We start from the raw sequence: 14,048 nt of genomic DNA on the forward strand, positions 1-14,048 counted from the left end.
TCAGCTACCTCCGACTCTCTAAGGGTTAGACGCTTCTCCAGGCAGAGAGTGGGGGGTAGATCTCTTTCCTCTGTAGGTGCCGCCCTCTGAAATGGCCTCTCTGGCCCTCTCAAACTTGAGCCGGACCACCTGAAGTTCTGGAAGCAGCTCAAGACGTTCCTCTTCACCTCTGCTTTTTCTCTCTCTCTCTCTCTCTACCGCCCCTGCTGACCTACCTGTCCTGCTGTACTGACTGATTGCTTGGCTACCCTCAGAGTCTCACTGGGTACCAGGCTCCGCCTTGATCACTTACTCAGAGTGTTGCTGCACTCCCCTCTCCTTTTCCCCTTACTCGCACTTACACATACTGAATGACACAAGGCCTAGTACGATCGTTTGTGTAAGAAACACTTGTGTACAGGCGTGTTTGAAATGACTTATCATATGTCAAATGTTAAATGTTGTGTATTTGTACTGCACACAGTCACCCACGGAATTGGTCCCCAGGTGCTCTGGCGGATCTGTATACGATAAGGTGGGATTGGTTAGTAAGGTGAAGAGGGAGTAGGATAGTGAGAGGAGTGGTGTACTGTTGGCAGCTTCAACTCGGTATACACCGGGTGCTGAGCTTTGGTGCAGGTATCGGATCGGTGTCAGTCCGCGTGTGCTGTTGCTCCGGCGTATGTGTTGTTGCAGTGTTGTGAAGTGCATGCAGCTTGTTGTGCGAGAGATGGTTGTGTGAGTTTTTTGAGTGAGATAAGTATGCAGAGTTTGAGCTTATATTGGTTAGTGGGTTACCTGTCCTTTAACATGCTAACATTCATAGTTCCGTCCAAGTGTGGTGCTTGTTGGCCTTCACAATCCCGTCTAGATGCGGCGCAGGCCAATGCTTAGAATTCTACCCATGTGTGGTCATGCCAACATTCACAGTCCTATCTAGATGCGGTGCAGGTAAGTGTTTAGAAATCTGTCTAGGTGTGGGCATGCTAACATTCACAACTCCATCTGGAGGCTACGCAGGCTGGTGTTCACAATTCTAAGTGTGGCACATGCTAGCATTCAAGTTTCTTCTAGGCGCGGGCATGTTATCCTTCAATCAATCTCATCCAGATACGACGCAGCCCAATGTCCACAATTCTAAGTGTGGTGTATGCTAGCCTTCAGGTTTCGCATAGGTGCGGGCATGCTAACATTCAATGTCCTGTCCCGATGCGACGCAGGCCAATATTCACAACTCTAAGTGTGGGCAGGTTGACATTCAGGTTTCATCTAAGTGTGGGCATGTTAACATTCAAGGTCCTATCCACTTGCGACCCACGCCAATATTCACAGCTTCATCCTAGTGCGGGTATGCCGACATTCAGAGTCCCATCTAAATGCAACACAGGCCAACATCCGCAATTCCATCTAAGTGTGGCCATGCTGATAAACACAATTCTATCTGGATGTGTCTGTCGGTCTGGATATGGTTCGTCTGGTACGTACGAGTGGGAGAGTCACTTGGGGGTTTTCGTCTGGGTCTAGGCATGTGATCAGTCTCTGGAGCCTTCCTTTTGTGGCTATTTTCCATAATATCTTATGCTCTGTCGTGGTTAGTTCTTTGGTTTGAGTGTTTGTCCAATTTGAGAGTGGCCGAGGTTGGAGTTATTTTCATCATTGTTTTGATGTCTGGGCATCATATCACTTCTTATATTTAAATGAAGGCTGACATGGAATGAAGGGGACGCTGCAGAGCAAAATAGGTTTGAACTTGGGTCCGCGCTTAGAAACCTCTTTGGTATTAAGCTTGTTATAAAAAACAATTGTAACTATTAAAAAACAATTATAACCTGAGGAGGTAATTAACAGTCTGTGAGAGTGGGCATAATGACACTATGAGGAGAACGAACGAGTAAGGATTTCCAAAATGTATAAACTGATTATGGGGGCTGAACCACGAGAAACATTACAGGTGAGAGAACAATGGCAACCAGATCGGGAAAAAGAGGTAGACGAGGCATTATGCACGGGGTGGCCAAAACGTCAATAGCAGCGCAATACCAACTATATGCCTTCAAACTCCTTCACCAATGGCAATATCCACCAGAAAGACTTTCAAGCATGGACCCTAAAAGCAGTCCTCACTTCTGGAGGGGATGCATGACAGAGGGCACTTACTGGGATAGGTGGTGGGCACGTGAGCAGGTACCAACCTATTGGCAGGAAGTCTTATCATAGATACGGGAATTAGATCATATCTTAAGAGTCTTAAGCCCATGGCTGGCTCTTTTTGGGCTAGAGTAAGAAGAAGAGCTATTTCAATCTCTAGGCCATATGGAACACAACTTGTTCTTAGCGGCAAGAGTTGGCCGTGTATGAAAGTGGAAAATTGAGAAATTGCCATGAAAACTGGAACGTCTAGTAGTGGTTCGGGATATATGTAACATGGAAAAGCTGCCCTGTATGCTCCGTGAATCACAACGCAACGTCAAGGTGGAATGGTTCCCATTTGTAGCGAAATACATGAGCTTGGATGGGGACACTGAAGGATCTAGAGCCCAACAGGGATGGAAGGAGGAAAGCATGGGACAATAACAAAAGAGCGGGGAGGGAGAGGGGGTTGCATTAACACATTGTAATCACTATAAAGGCTGCTTATTGATCCGGGGCAGGGGATGGGTAGTGGGGGTTGGGGTTTACTTTAGTTTCAAAAATTGTTGTGCAGAATTGTGTTTACTCTTGATGGATAAACTACAGCGGGGGATTGTGTAACGGCCGTTCACCGGTTTACAGATCATGTATAATGCCAGGGGAACCAGGTAGCCAAGGAGGGGTCAATACATATGGATGGGTCGCACTGTTATGTAATGCACTTTACAAATCCAATAAAATACAACTTACTAAAAAATTAAAAAGTGATGGCTGGTATTCCCTGCTATCGTTTGCATTCCGTAGTAAAGAAACCAGACAATAATTTCTGTTACACTGTGTGACGTTCACATAATATTTCTTGCTATTCGTTTATAGGTGGCCAACAGGATCAGAAGGCTGGCAGTGGAGGAGGAAGTGGAAAACAAGTTACTATCTTCAAGACCTATATCTCCCCTTGGGAGAAAGCCATGGGAGTTGACCCGACGCAAGCAACAGCCATCGGCATAGACTTGCTATCTTTGGGTCCCAAATCTGAACTTTGCGATTACAAGTCTTTTAACAGGTGAGGCCACATGAAAATGTCTTCTCTGGAACAGGTTTAGGGAATCAAGAGCCAGTGCACCTCGATACAGTAAAGTATCTCAACGATGGGGTGGAGGAGGGACTCATGGCACGTACATGAATGGGGCGGGAAGCAGCCCTTCCAGTTACAGGAAACACAATGCTAAATGCCTCTAATTTGAAAAAGGACGCATTTAAAAGAGACGCAAGCTACTCTGAAAAGATCTATCTTTGGCCCCACTTCTTTGCAGAAAAGTGCAGAGTCGGTTCAGAGACTCAAGATACCTGGAGTCATTATTCAAGGATAAGGTTTGAACCTGATGGGGAGTTAATATTTGTAATGCAGAAAAGATGCACCTATAAACAAGCATTTGCAATGCCAACAGTTTGGGCTGTTGTGTAGGCATGGGAAATGCATTTGCCATGCACTGCCCTAGTGGTATTAACCAGCCTTCAATGGTAGTAGCAGTAAAATGGTGTGAGTACTTGGGCATATACTAGCAGTGTCTAGCAAATGCCATGTCGTTTTACACAAGCCAAAACTGTGCCAATGCTTGTTTTTTAACAAGACTTCAGTGAAGTACCTGCCACATAGTGCTTATAAATAGAGTGGCTGAAGGCAGACCTGGTTAAGACATTTTTATTACACCAGTAGTGGGTTTACAACTCCAATTAAGTCATTAACTCTCAGAAGACTGCTTTGAATAACAACTGGCAGGGAAAATGAGTACACTTTTTATAGTAAGGCCCTCTCCACTCTGCTATATCTGATACTCTTGATATCCTTGCCCCTGTCATGAGAATCCGCCTGAAGCCCAAAGCCAAATGTAACTCATGGTATGACTTGGATCTCGTCACTCTTAAACGCAAGTGCAGGGTGGCAGAGAGGAAATGGTGTGCTTCATGTTCATCCTCTGACAAACTGGCCTGTCGCCTGCTCCAAAGGCAATACCGGCTCTCCGTCCTCACCAAGAAGAGAGCCCTTATCCAATCCCGCATCTCTGCGGCATCTAATAATTCGGCCGAACTCTTTAAAATCTGCAAGGAGCTGGCCAACCCTGCTGCAGTCTCTACCTCTCCTGTCCCCTCCCAGGCCCTCTGCACGGCACTGGCCGCTCACTTCATCTCAAAAACTCAGGACATCCTGTCCTCACTCTCCTCCTATCACCTCCCCCCCTCTATTCCCTGCTCTACCTCTGGCCCTTCTGCAGCCACCCCTCCTCTATCCTTCTCTGCCTTTCCCCTGTTTTCTGTTGACGAGGTTTCGAGACAAGTCCGATCTATGAAAGTCTTGTCAAAACAGGTCCACCCCTGTTCCTCCAAAACTATCAAGGACCACATCGACTCCTTGGCTCCTGCCCTTGCTGACTTCTGCAATCACTCCTTTGCCTCTGGAGTCTTCCCATCCCTCTCAAGCACTCCCTTGTGCACCCCCGTCTTAAGAAATCCTCTTCTGACCCCTCCTGCCCTGTTAACTATCACCCAATCTCTATCACTCCCTTCCTGGGCAAGCTCCTGGAGAAACTGGCCATCTCCCAGCTTAATCTCCATGCTGAATCTGTTGGTAGTCTTCATGACCATCAGTCTGGCTTCAGAGCCGCCAGAAGCACGGAAACTGCTCTCCTGAACATCAGTGAGGACCTGCTCTCGAATCTTGACTCTAACACTCCATGTGTTCTCATTTTACTTGATCTCTCTTCTGCCTTTGACACCGTCAACCATACCATCCTGCTCAACCGTCTCCGTGATAACCTGGCTATCACTGGTCAGGCTCTGGCGTGGCTGTCCTCTTTCCTCTCCAATCAACCCTCCCAGGTCCAACTAGGGTCTTTCCTCTCTGACATCTTTTTTTCTACCTGTGGTGTCCCCCGGGGATCTAACCTCTCTCCTTGGCTGTTTAACCAGTATCTGGCACTCCTCGTCCACCGCATCGCCACTCTCTGCCCCAACTTTCAGTGCTATGCGGATGACACCCAGCTCATTTTCAGGCTACCCTCGGCCTCCTCTTCTCCTTCCCTCATCTCTGACTGTCTTTCTGCTATCCAAGAATGGTGCGCCGCCAACGGCCTCTGCCTTAATGCCAGTAAGACTGAGATTCTACTCATCGGCACACCTACTCCCTCCTTCCCTGCAGCTCTCTGGCCGGCCTCTCTTGGCCCTCTTCCTGCTCCTACCTGCAAGGCAAAAAACTTCGGGGTCATCTTTGACTCCACACTCTCCTTCTCTCCTCACATATCCGACGTCTCTAAGAAGTCACACTACCAGCTCCACCTCCTCCGTGGTATCCTTCCTTTCCTCTCCTTCCCCCAGGAGCTCACTGTCTCTAGAGCCCTGGTTCTCTCGAAGCTGGACTACTGTAACAGCCTCTATCTAAATCTGCTTGCCTCTACTCTCCGCCCTTTGCAACTCATCCAGAACAGGACTGCGAGACTTGTCCTTGGCCTCAAGCCCAGGGACCGTATCTCTCCAGGACTGAAATCATTACACTGGCTCCCAGTGACTGCGAGGATCAAGTTCAAAACCCTCTGCATTGTCCACAAGGCCTTCTGGGGCCCTGGGCCAAAATACCTTCAACTCTCTCTTCCTAAATATATTCCTTCGCGAGCTCTTCGCTCATCTGCCTCCAACTCCCTCAGGGTCAGCCGCTTCTCCAAACAACGAGTTGGGGGCAGATCTCTCTCCGCTGCAGGGGCCTCCCTCTGGAACAGCCTTCCTGCCTCCCTGAAACTCGAGGAGAACCATCTCCGGTTCCAGAAGCACCTCAAAACCTTCCTCTTTGCCTCCGCCTTCTCTCCCCCTCTCCACTGCTAAATTTACTGAAACTGCACTGAATCTGCAACTGGGCCACTCACCGCTCTCGGTCCTTGGCCCAGCCACTCTCCCCTGCACTGCCTCCCTGGCAACCCCCTGCACCGCGGGACTGTGTCTGTATCGCTACAGCCCCCCTTCCCAGCACTTTTCTGCACTTATCTCGCACTTGCCACTAGTTGGCCCATGTTATTTATCCTGTATGCTCTTAACCCTGTATTGCACTCTCCCCTCTCCACCTCCCTTTTACATTTTCCCTTCCCCTCTACCCTTGCACTTGCGCGATCTGACTGACACCTGGCCTAGTAGGATCGTTGTCTGTCTCCCCTTGTTTCCCCCCCCCCGCCTCGTCGCGCCTTGAAACACTTGTGTATAGGAGCGTTACAAATGCCATATCATATCATCATATCATATCATTAAAGCGAGCTCAAAGAGTTCACATGAGGAGGTGGTTTTGGCGAGGAGGGACAGGCACTCAGTAGGAATAGCCATAGGGATTAGCATGGCCGTGGGCAGTCAGTGCGTGGACAAATAACCAAACAACACCTGCAAGCTGTGTGTCCCTCCGCATATGCCATTTTTCCATATCTGTACTCTACTGCAATAGGTTCAGCGTATAGGTGGTGCAGGCACCACCTAATAGACCAAACTAAAAAGGATATTGCAAGTTACCTTGGACTTCTGTGGCCTTATACAGGAACTCGGCCTTCAGAATGAACTTGCAATATCTTTGTAACTTATGGTAAGGGGTACTGTATCTCACATATAATGTGCTGATACTGAGGCACTTTACAGTACCAGAGTTCGCAGCAAAACCTTTTGTGGCAGAAGAAACTAGTTAAAAAAAGGCCTTAAAACCTGTATCCTACATCTGGCCTTTTCCCGTTCCGCTCTGCTCCATGTTCCAAGTTGATGGTGTTTCGTGAGGAAATAAAAACATTCCCTTTCATGAAATAGCGATTAAACCAGATGGATGGCTCAAGGTCAACATACTTGCCTTAATAACAGGACGATGCCATGGGAAATGGTTGGAGAATCCTGCTTACCATGCGTCAGCCCTTCATCCCGAGGTCAATAAATCAGCAGTTACGAGTGTGCAATAACGATGACGTCGAATATTACAATGCATAGAATCCGATAGGAAGTGCTATATAACTCACAATGTTTTATTATATCATTTTTGTTTATTAATTTTTTATTTTAAAGTGAATATTTTATTTGTTAGAGTTAATTTTTTGTTTTATTCTCTGTGAACGGTTTCTATTTAATGCGTTCGATTGCCATCTGTAATATTTGTGAAATTCAGTGGAAAGCATTGACATATTTTGCAACATGTATTACTATGTATTGTGTAGAGATATATCACTTTTGTTAACATGTTTTGTACAGCTCCCCCCATGGTATCCGGCTAGGACCATGGGCCCCATTAAACGGTAGGCGGTGGACCAAGGTGCTAACAGCACCTTGGTCCATGCCGGTAAAATACCGGCACCGTCTTGGAGGAAAGGGGAATTACTGCCCTATTCCAAGGTTGGTGGGGCGGTAATTCCCCCTTCCCCCATTGCCCTTCCCCATTCCCATTTTTGCCCCATAGGGCATAATGGGAATGGGGAAGGTGCTAATTACGATACCGCAAATTGCGGTACCATAATTAGCACCCTGGTCCCTTTGCGGGTTGGTTTTTAACGCCTGCTAAGAAACAGGCGTTAAAGTACCAACCTGCAAAGGGACCTCGTAGTAAGGCGGTAAGGGTTAACGGTCACCGGTATCATTACCGGTGACCGTTAACCCTTAACCCCTTCAGTGTAATGAGGGCCATCATGCTTTTTCAAATGCATTTGATAAAATGAATACAGTATTCAAGGGTGGTAAGCCCATGGCATAAAGTAATGCTTGCTTAAATGGGAAGCTCTTTAACAGTTTACAGGAGGGGATGCAGATTGTGCCAGGGCGTATTTCAAGTCGGTGCGGCAAATGCAGGTAGTAAGGAAGAACTAGCAAATTTACAGTTTCTGGATTTATATTGGGTATTTGCTGGAATTTTCTTTTCAGGTGAGTTAGGCAGGCTTTCCGTAGGACTTTGGAAGAGATGCAAAGCCATTCAAGAGTTGACTTTCGAGGATTGCCAGTCAGTGCAGTGCGACTAAGAGCCCTACGTACAGATCAGTATTGTCTGTACTTTGATCTTTCATCTGGAAGTCTGTTATGTCACCTGGGCCTAAGATCATGTGATGTCATGTCTTCTGATGATGATGAACCTTCCTATTAAGTCACTTTGCTGTAGTGTTGTCAGGGGTCCACAGTCATGTGGTGTCACTTCCACTACCCTAACATTTTGAATTGCTTGTTTTATCTTGGGCTGCATAAATAGGAGCAGCACACTGATGAGTTCAACCACATGTGTATTCAAAAATCAACCAACATAGATTACATCCACTGTGAGGAAAATACATTCAGAGGTTTCCGTGTTTGATTCTGAACCAGCTTAAAGAAGAAATGACTTGTGGTTCTTTTTAAAAAAAATGTTTTATTGTTTGTGGTTTACAATCTATGTCTCACAGACATGAAAAAAACCTTTACAATTTATTAGGATAAAAGAAGGAACGATGAAGAGGAGAGTTATTTCTCTTAAACCAATAAAATAAACAACTTTCTTACCCCTCTTAAGAAGGGGTAAATTAATACATTCTAAAATAGTGGAGAGGAGTGAGCAAAGAAAGAGAAGAAAAAATAAGAGGAAGGAGAATCGAGTATCCAAGGAAAGGGGGAACAAGAAAGGAAATAAGATAGGCACAATATACTAGAGTGTTTATCTGGTAAGAACCACAAAAACATGACAGCCCCAAGTGCGACAGGGTAGGCTGGAGGCTTTACGGAAGGTTTGCCCCTCTCTTTGGTCTTCTCGAATTGTTAATCAAGTCGGTAGCAACTCAGTAATTCTGCAGTTTCTGTTGTTTTATTCTTCCTTTATCCTCTTTTCTTTATTGTCTTCCGGCTGACCCTGCTCATGAATTCTTCCAGGACCAAAACTTTAATTACAATTGCAGTTCTGGCTTCCTTTTTTCCAATCTTTTGCATCTTGATATTTTTTCCTTTTTTTTCTTTCACCCCTTTCTTCGCTTTCTCTCCTCTTCCCTCCTCCTTTGTTGTTCCTCTAAACCAAGTGTAGGGACTGAAGTAGGTTCACTACTGCTGCTGTCAGCTGGATCTCGTGGCCGGCAATTATTCTGTGCCACGTGTTTTCGGATGTTAACCAGTCGGCTCTTTCTACAAATCTTCTTAGTTTTTTCAATCGCAGGTTCCCGTTCCCTAACATTCGGTGAGCAGATGCTTTAAGGATTGGTTTCCTGGGATTGCACATTCCTTACATTAAATAACTGTCCTTCCGACTGTTTCCGAATGTTCAGAATTTCCCCCGTTAATAAGATGTTCATTCCCACTCTGAGGAAGTTATTTCTGATTTTTGTGTCCGGAAATTTTTCTAGGTATCTTGGAAGTGTACCTATTTTTTTGTCAACTGTCAGGAAGGTGTTTTTTAGTGTTGAAGATCTGGTTTTTCCTATCGTATCTATCCAGTCCAAAGTTTCCAACTCACGTTTTATCTTCAGTGGGTTTTTCACCAGAGTTTCCATATTTGATTCTGCTCTTGATATTGCAGTTTTTGTTTTTTGGTCCAGACTCTGTAGCATTTCAGATCTTAGTTTGCTATGATGTTCTTTGATATCTTCATATAAGGAGCCCTTTTTAGGGTTTATGATTTCTCTATAGAAGGATATCAGTTTCCATTCTGCCAGGCAGTTTAAAGACTTCAGACCTAATTCAAAGCGTAGCTGTCCCCCTGATGTACTCCATGGCAGATTTAGGGATTTTTTCCAAATTCTTCCCTCTATTTTATCCCAGTTGAAGTTCCATAGTTGTGGTTTGGCTTCTATTCCATATAGCAGGACTGGAACTATTTTGCTGAGGTAATATTTTACCATTGGGACAACTGAAAATTTGCAGAATCTGTTCCAAATTTTGATCAGGTGAGGAATTAGCGCATGGGCTTTAATGATGATGTCTCTCTCAATTTTGCAATTGGCTGGGCTTGCATAGATCTTATACCCCAAATATGTAAGGTCTTCAACTTGAGGAATTCATTGCCCGTCCAGGACCCAATGACTTGTGTTTCAGAACAATCAATCATTTAGATAACATCCACTATGAGGGAAAGAAATGCTGAGGTTTCCGTGTTTGATTCTGAAACAGCTGAAGAAGAAATTACTTGTGTTTCAGAACAGGATAGTGTTTTGTCAAATTCCTATCCAAGTTGCTCTTATTCTTCACATCGCAGTCTTTCAAAAATATCTAGTAAACTGTTTGTTAGAAGCCACAGAGGAATTCTTAGTCCTACCACTAACAAACAAATGCCAGAGAGGCAATTGCAATTGTTTACACTAGAGGTTGTGTGACTATGAACAAACACGTGCCTATGTGCCTCTTCTATTCTAGCTGACATGTAATTGAAACAAGGTCAGAAGTTCAGGCACGCTGTACAGGATTTGTATTGCAACTTTTAATGTTGCTGTTTTCTCTTGGCAGGTCTGCAATGCCTTATGGTGGATATGAGAAGGCATCCAAACTGATGACTTTCCAGATGCCAGAATTCGATGCCACCCCTGTGGAGACAGAGCCTGTCGAGGTCTACAACCAAGATGTTGTCAACAGGCCTACCTTCAACAGGACTCCAGTCGGCTGGCTGGGATCGGGCGAGGTCTCCAATCTTAACATTGAACTCAATGTGCCAATGGATGGTGAAACCGATGAGCTCTAAGTCCTTCATGGCTAAGGACACTTTTGTTCCTGTAGGTTTATGGGAAATACATCTATTCGACATATCACACCTAAGTGAGCTTTGCTTATTTCAAGTCAGCTGGCTTACCCACTGTGCTGTGTCCTGAAAAGAGTCTTTGCTGTGGTGTTTGTTCATATCTGAATCAGGTAGATGGGCAGAGCGAACGTGAACAAGAGAGCGAGAGAGAGAGAGAATGAACAGGAGCGATAGAGGGAGGGAAAGTACAGGTAATAATGAGAAAGCGAGCAAAAAGCTAACCTTTTTGTTAAGAGGCACGAAAACAAAAGGGAGATGGTGTTTTTTTTCATTTTAATGCCACGTGTATGAGCTCTGCAAAGTTATTTTCCTTGATGAACCTTTTTCATTTGTGTCATTCGGTCAAACCTCAATAAAACACCCTAACAATGAAAACCTATTTTCCTTTTTTACCAGTTTCAAATCTATCCCAAAAGTGAACAGGCATTAGATGTATTTTCTTCCCTGACCTTGTATCCTGCCATGTTCAAGCAAGACGGTTTCTTCGTTGGGAGCATCTTTGAGTTAGTCTTGCGAATCAGGCCCCTCAAGTTAACTATCAAGATGAGAGCAAGATGATGGGGAGAAACATAAGTATTTAAGTGCAGTGGTTGCAAGAATATCGCCACATTCTTCCCAAGGGAGTTGCGGATATTGTTCATTAGCACCCTGTGCAGCGCCGTCAACCAATGAGAATGCTGGGACCGCGGGCTGTATTCACTAAGGAAAGGCAGCGGTCTGTGCATTTTCATTAGTGTCAGGTACTTCCCTTCCCTGCTCTCCCTTCACCTTAGCATCCATGTAGCTCCCTACACAGGTGCTACTGGTGTGTTTTTTAAACGAAAAAAAGAACCATACCGTTATCCTGCAGCTGTGCGCTGCGCAGCGCTGTCATCCAGGCAATACAGGGACGTCATTTCACCAAAATGCCTGGGGCAGCGGATGTGACATTGCATGACCCTTGACCTCTGAGGACAGCACAAGAAGTGATGCCATTTGACACCACCCCAAAGTGACATCACGGGAAACAATGGAACACGACTGCTTACCCCTTGACAAAACAGGAAGTGGCATCACATAGTATTTTTCTAACTACACTATGAAAAATATGGTTACAATATCACTGTAACTTGATATATACATTTCATACAAGAATGGATCACCATATGTATTGCCAGAAAAAAACACGCTATAACGGCAACTTGTGAAAAGCAAAATACATAGTGCGAAATTGATGCTTATTCTACTCTAAATGCTTTTTGGAGGATTTTGACTGCATTGTGAATTTGAGGTGTTTAAGAATAGACAAAATAAGGGACTCAAACCCTGAAGTGTGCCTGAAATAAACCTTTAATGAGTCTATAAATTATTGTTTAGAATTCGAGAAAGACAAATTATTTGTTATTCCTATTCTTTCTTATTCAGGGTATCTACTCAAAGTGTTTTAAGAAGCCTGAACAAGAAATCCAGACACTCTAGAAACAGAGACGCACATGGCATTGGCCACAGCCCAGGAGCTTCAATTTGTTAAAATATTTGTTTTTAAACATTTAAAAAAAAAACATTTTTGGGGGTTGCAAGGGAGACCACAGGGATAGAAAGGGAGACCTCGGGAGTCGATTGCGAGACCCTTGCCGGTCCCTAAATGACGTCCCTACGGCAATCCCTCTTCAATGTTGATGACATTAGTCATCAACATTGAAAATGGACTTCCCGGATGAAAACACTATACCTTGTCCGGCTGAGGGATGTAGGTAAGCTTCTTTCATAAAAAAAAAAAAGAAAATTAGCACCCGCATAGATAACTACGCGGGTGCTAATGGCGATATTACACTCTGTCGATAATGGCACCACCGCCCGCTTGCTTCACTCGTGCCCTTATCTTGGGCGGCAGGCCATTACTAATAGGGTCGGCCTCATGTAATATTGCCTCATTGAAGTATACGTTTTCTCTGAGAACGTCTCTGACAAAATTATAGGAGAGCAACACATGGCAGAAAATCCTGGAGAGTATGACATTGATGGGCACAGTTCTGTCCAGGCTTTTCAGTAGCATGCGATGGTCCAGAGAATTCACAAAGCATGTATTGTCACCCATCGGGGATTGGTCTTGTTCAAATGCCCCTTGTGCTCAATGTTATAGCTTTATTGTAGACCTACTGTCTTCCATTGGTTTGATTTGTGGGGTTTTGTTTATTGGAGACGCTGAGGGGCTTTTAAGAACGCCTGGGCTGTGTTTGGAGATCTGTGCCAAGACTACAGAAAAATGTGCTGTACTAGATCTGAAGAAAATGTTCCCCAATTTGAGCCCTCATTCTTTTAGCCATGTTTTGGTGCTCACATATTTTTGTTTAATCTGGAGCTTCAGTTTATGGCAACACTTGTTACTTAATTAAATGGTTCTTGGCTTTGGTATTTAACTGCAAACACTCCTAGATGCTTAAACCATAATGTGCAAGTTCATTATCTCTCAAAAAACACAGGGTGCAAGAAAACCGCTTTAATCAATTTTGATGTCGTTCATTCACTGTATGGGTGAGATTTCAGTAATTAGGCCACAACCGTATCAAGCCCTGTCTAGATATCTACGAAGCACACGTGAATCAAGGTAGGCATTTGCAGTGTAGGATACAATATACCATCGCAGAACTAGAGCAGGTATTAAGTGACTGCTAAAAAACAAAAGTGTCTGCTACAAGGCTCTCCCCTAATACTGTAATTTGAGCACACTCCCAGAAGGGTGAATGCAATTTGTTGTTTTGCCCACAATGGTGGCAAACGCTTCAATGTTTCGTAAAGCTTTCAGAGGCTCAGGGATATGGTTGGGCAGGGCACATAGCTCACCATAGAAGAAGAATGTATGTTGTTACTTCGTTGAACACAACAATGTGGACTCTGGAATGGTCAGTCAGTAGCTCCTGGGTGATAATAAATAGCCTGGCAAGGGGAGGTCGAGTCCAGAAAGAAAAAGTTCTGGAATATTTTACATTGGAAGGAGGAGAGTTGATGATTCCACATGGCGTAAAGTAGAACAGAAGTCTTGAAGGATATTTGTAGCAAAAGAAGGACATTGAAAGCCTTGACTCATGTACTAAGAGTCTGCACCATATCCATGCGCCAAGTCCAATATGTGCCCCAAGGCCTTTTTTCTTTTTGGGAACAGGTGGCAAAGTGGGCCAGCGAAAAATAGAAACCCAGTAGTATAATACCCAATTGGTCT

At 44.7% G+C, this 14,048-nt stretch overlaps 1 protein-coding gene across 1 annotated transcript in view; it reads left to right on the forward strand.

Moving 5' to 3' along the window:
• The window catches only part of MYOZ1 (myozenin 1), a 144,879-nt gene extending 133,655 nt beyond the window's left edge, over positions 1 to 11,224 (forward strand). The window contains exons 5-6 of the mRNA XM_069610691.1: positions 2,986 to 3,172; positions 10,561 to 11,224. Coding sequence (XP_069466792.1) covers positions 2,986 to 3,172; positions 10,561 to 10,792 — 419 coding nt within the window. The 3' untranslated portion in view covers positions 10,793 to 11,224. The remainder of the gene's footprint in view (positions 1 to 2,985; positions 3,173 to 10,560) is intronic.
• The last annotated feature ends 2,824 nt before the right edge of the window (positions 11,225 to 14,048 follow it).

This window comes from Ambystoma mexicanum, chromosome 8 (assembly GCF_040938575.1).
Source record: "Ambystoma mexicanum isolate Mex_15411 chromosome 8, UKY_AmexF1_1, whole genome shotgun sequence".
Classification (NCBI taxonomy): Eukaryota; Metazoa; Chordata; class Amphibia; order Caudata; family Ambystomatidae; genus Ambystoma; species Ambystoma mexicanum.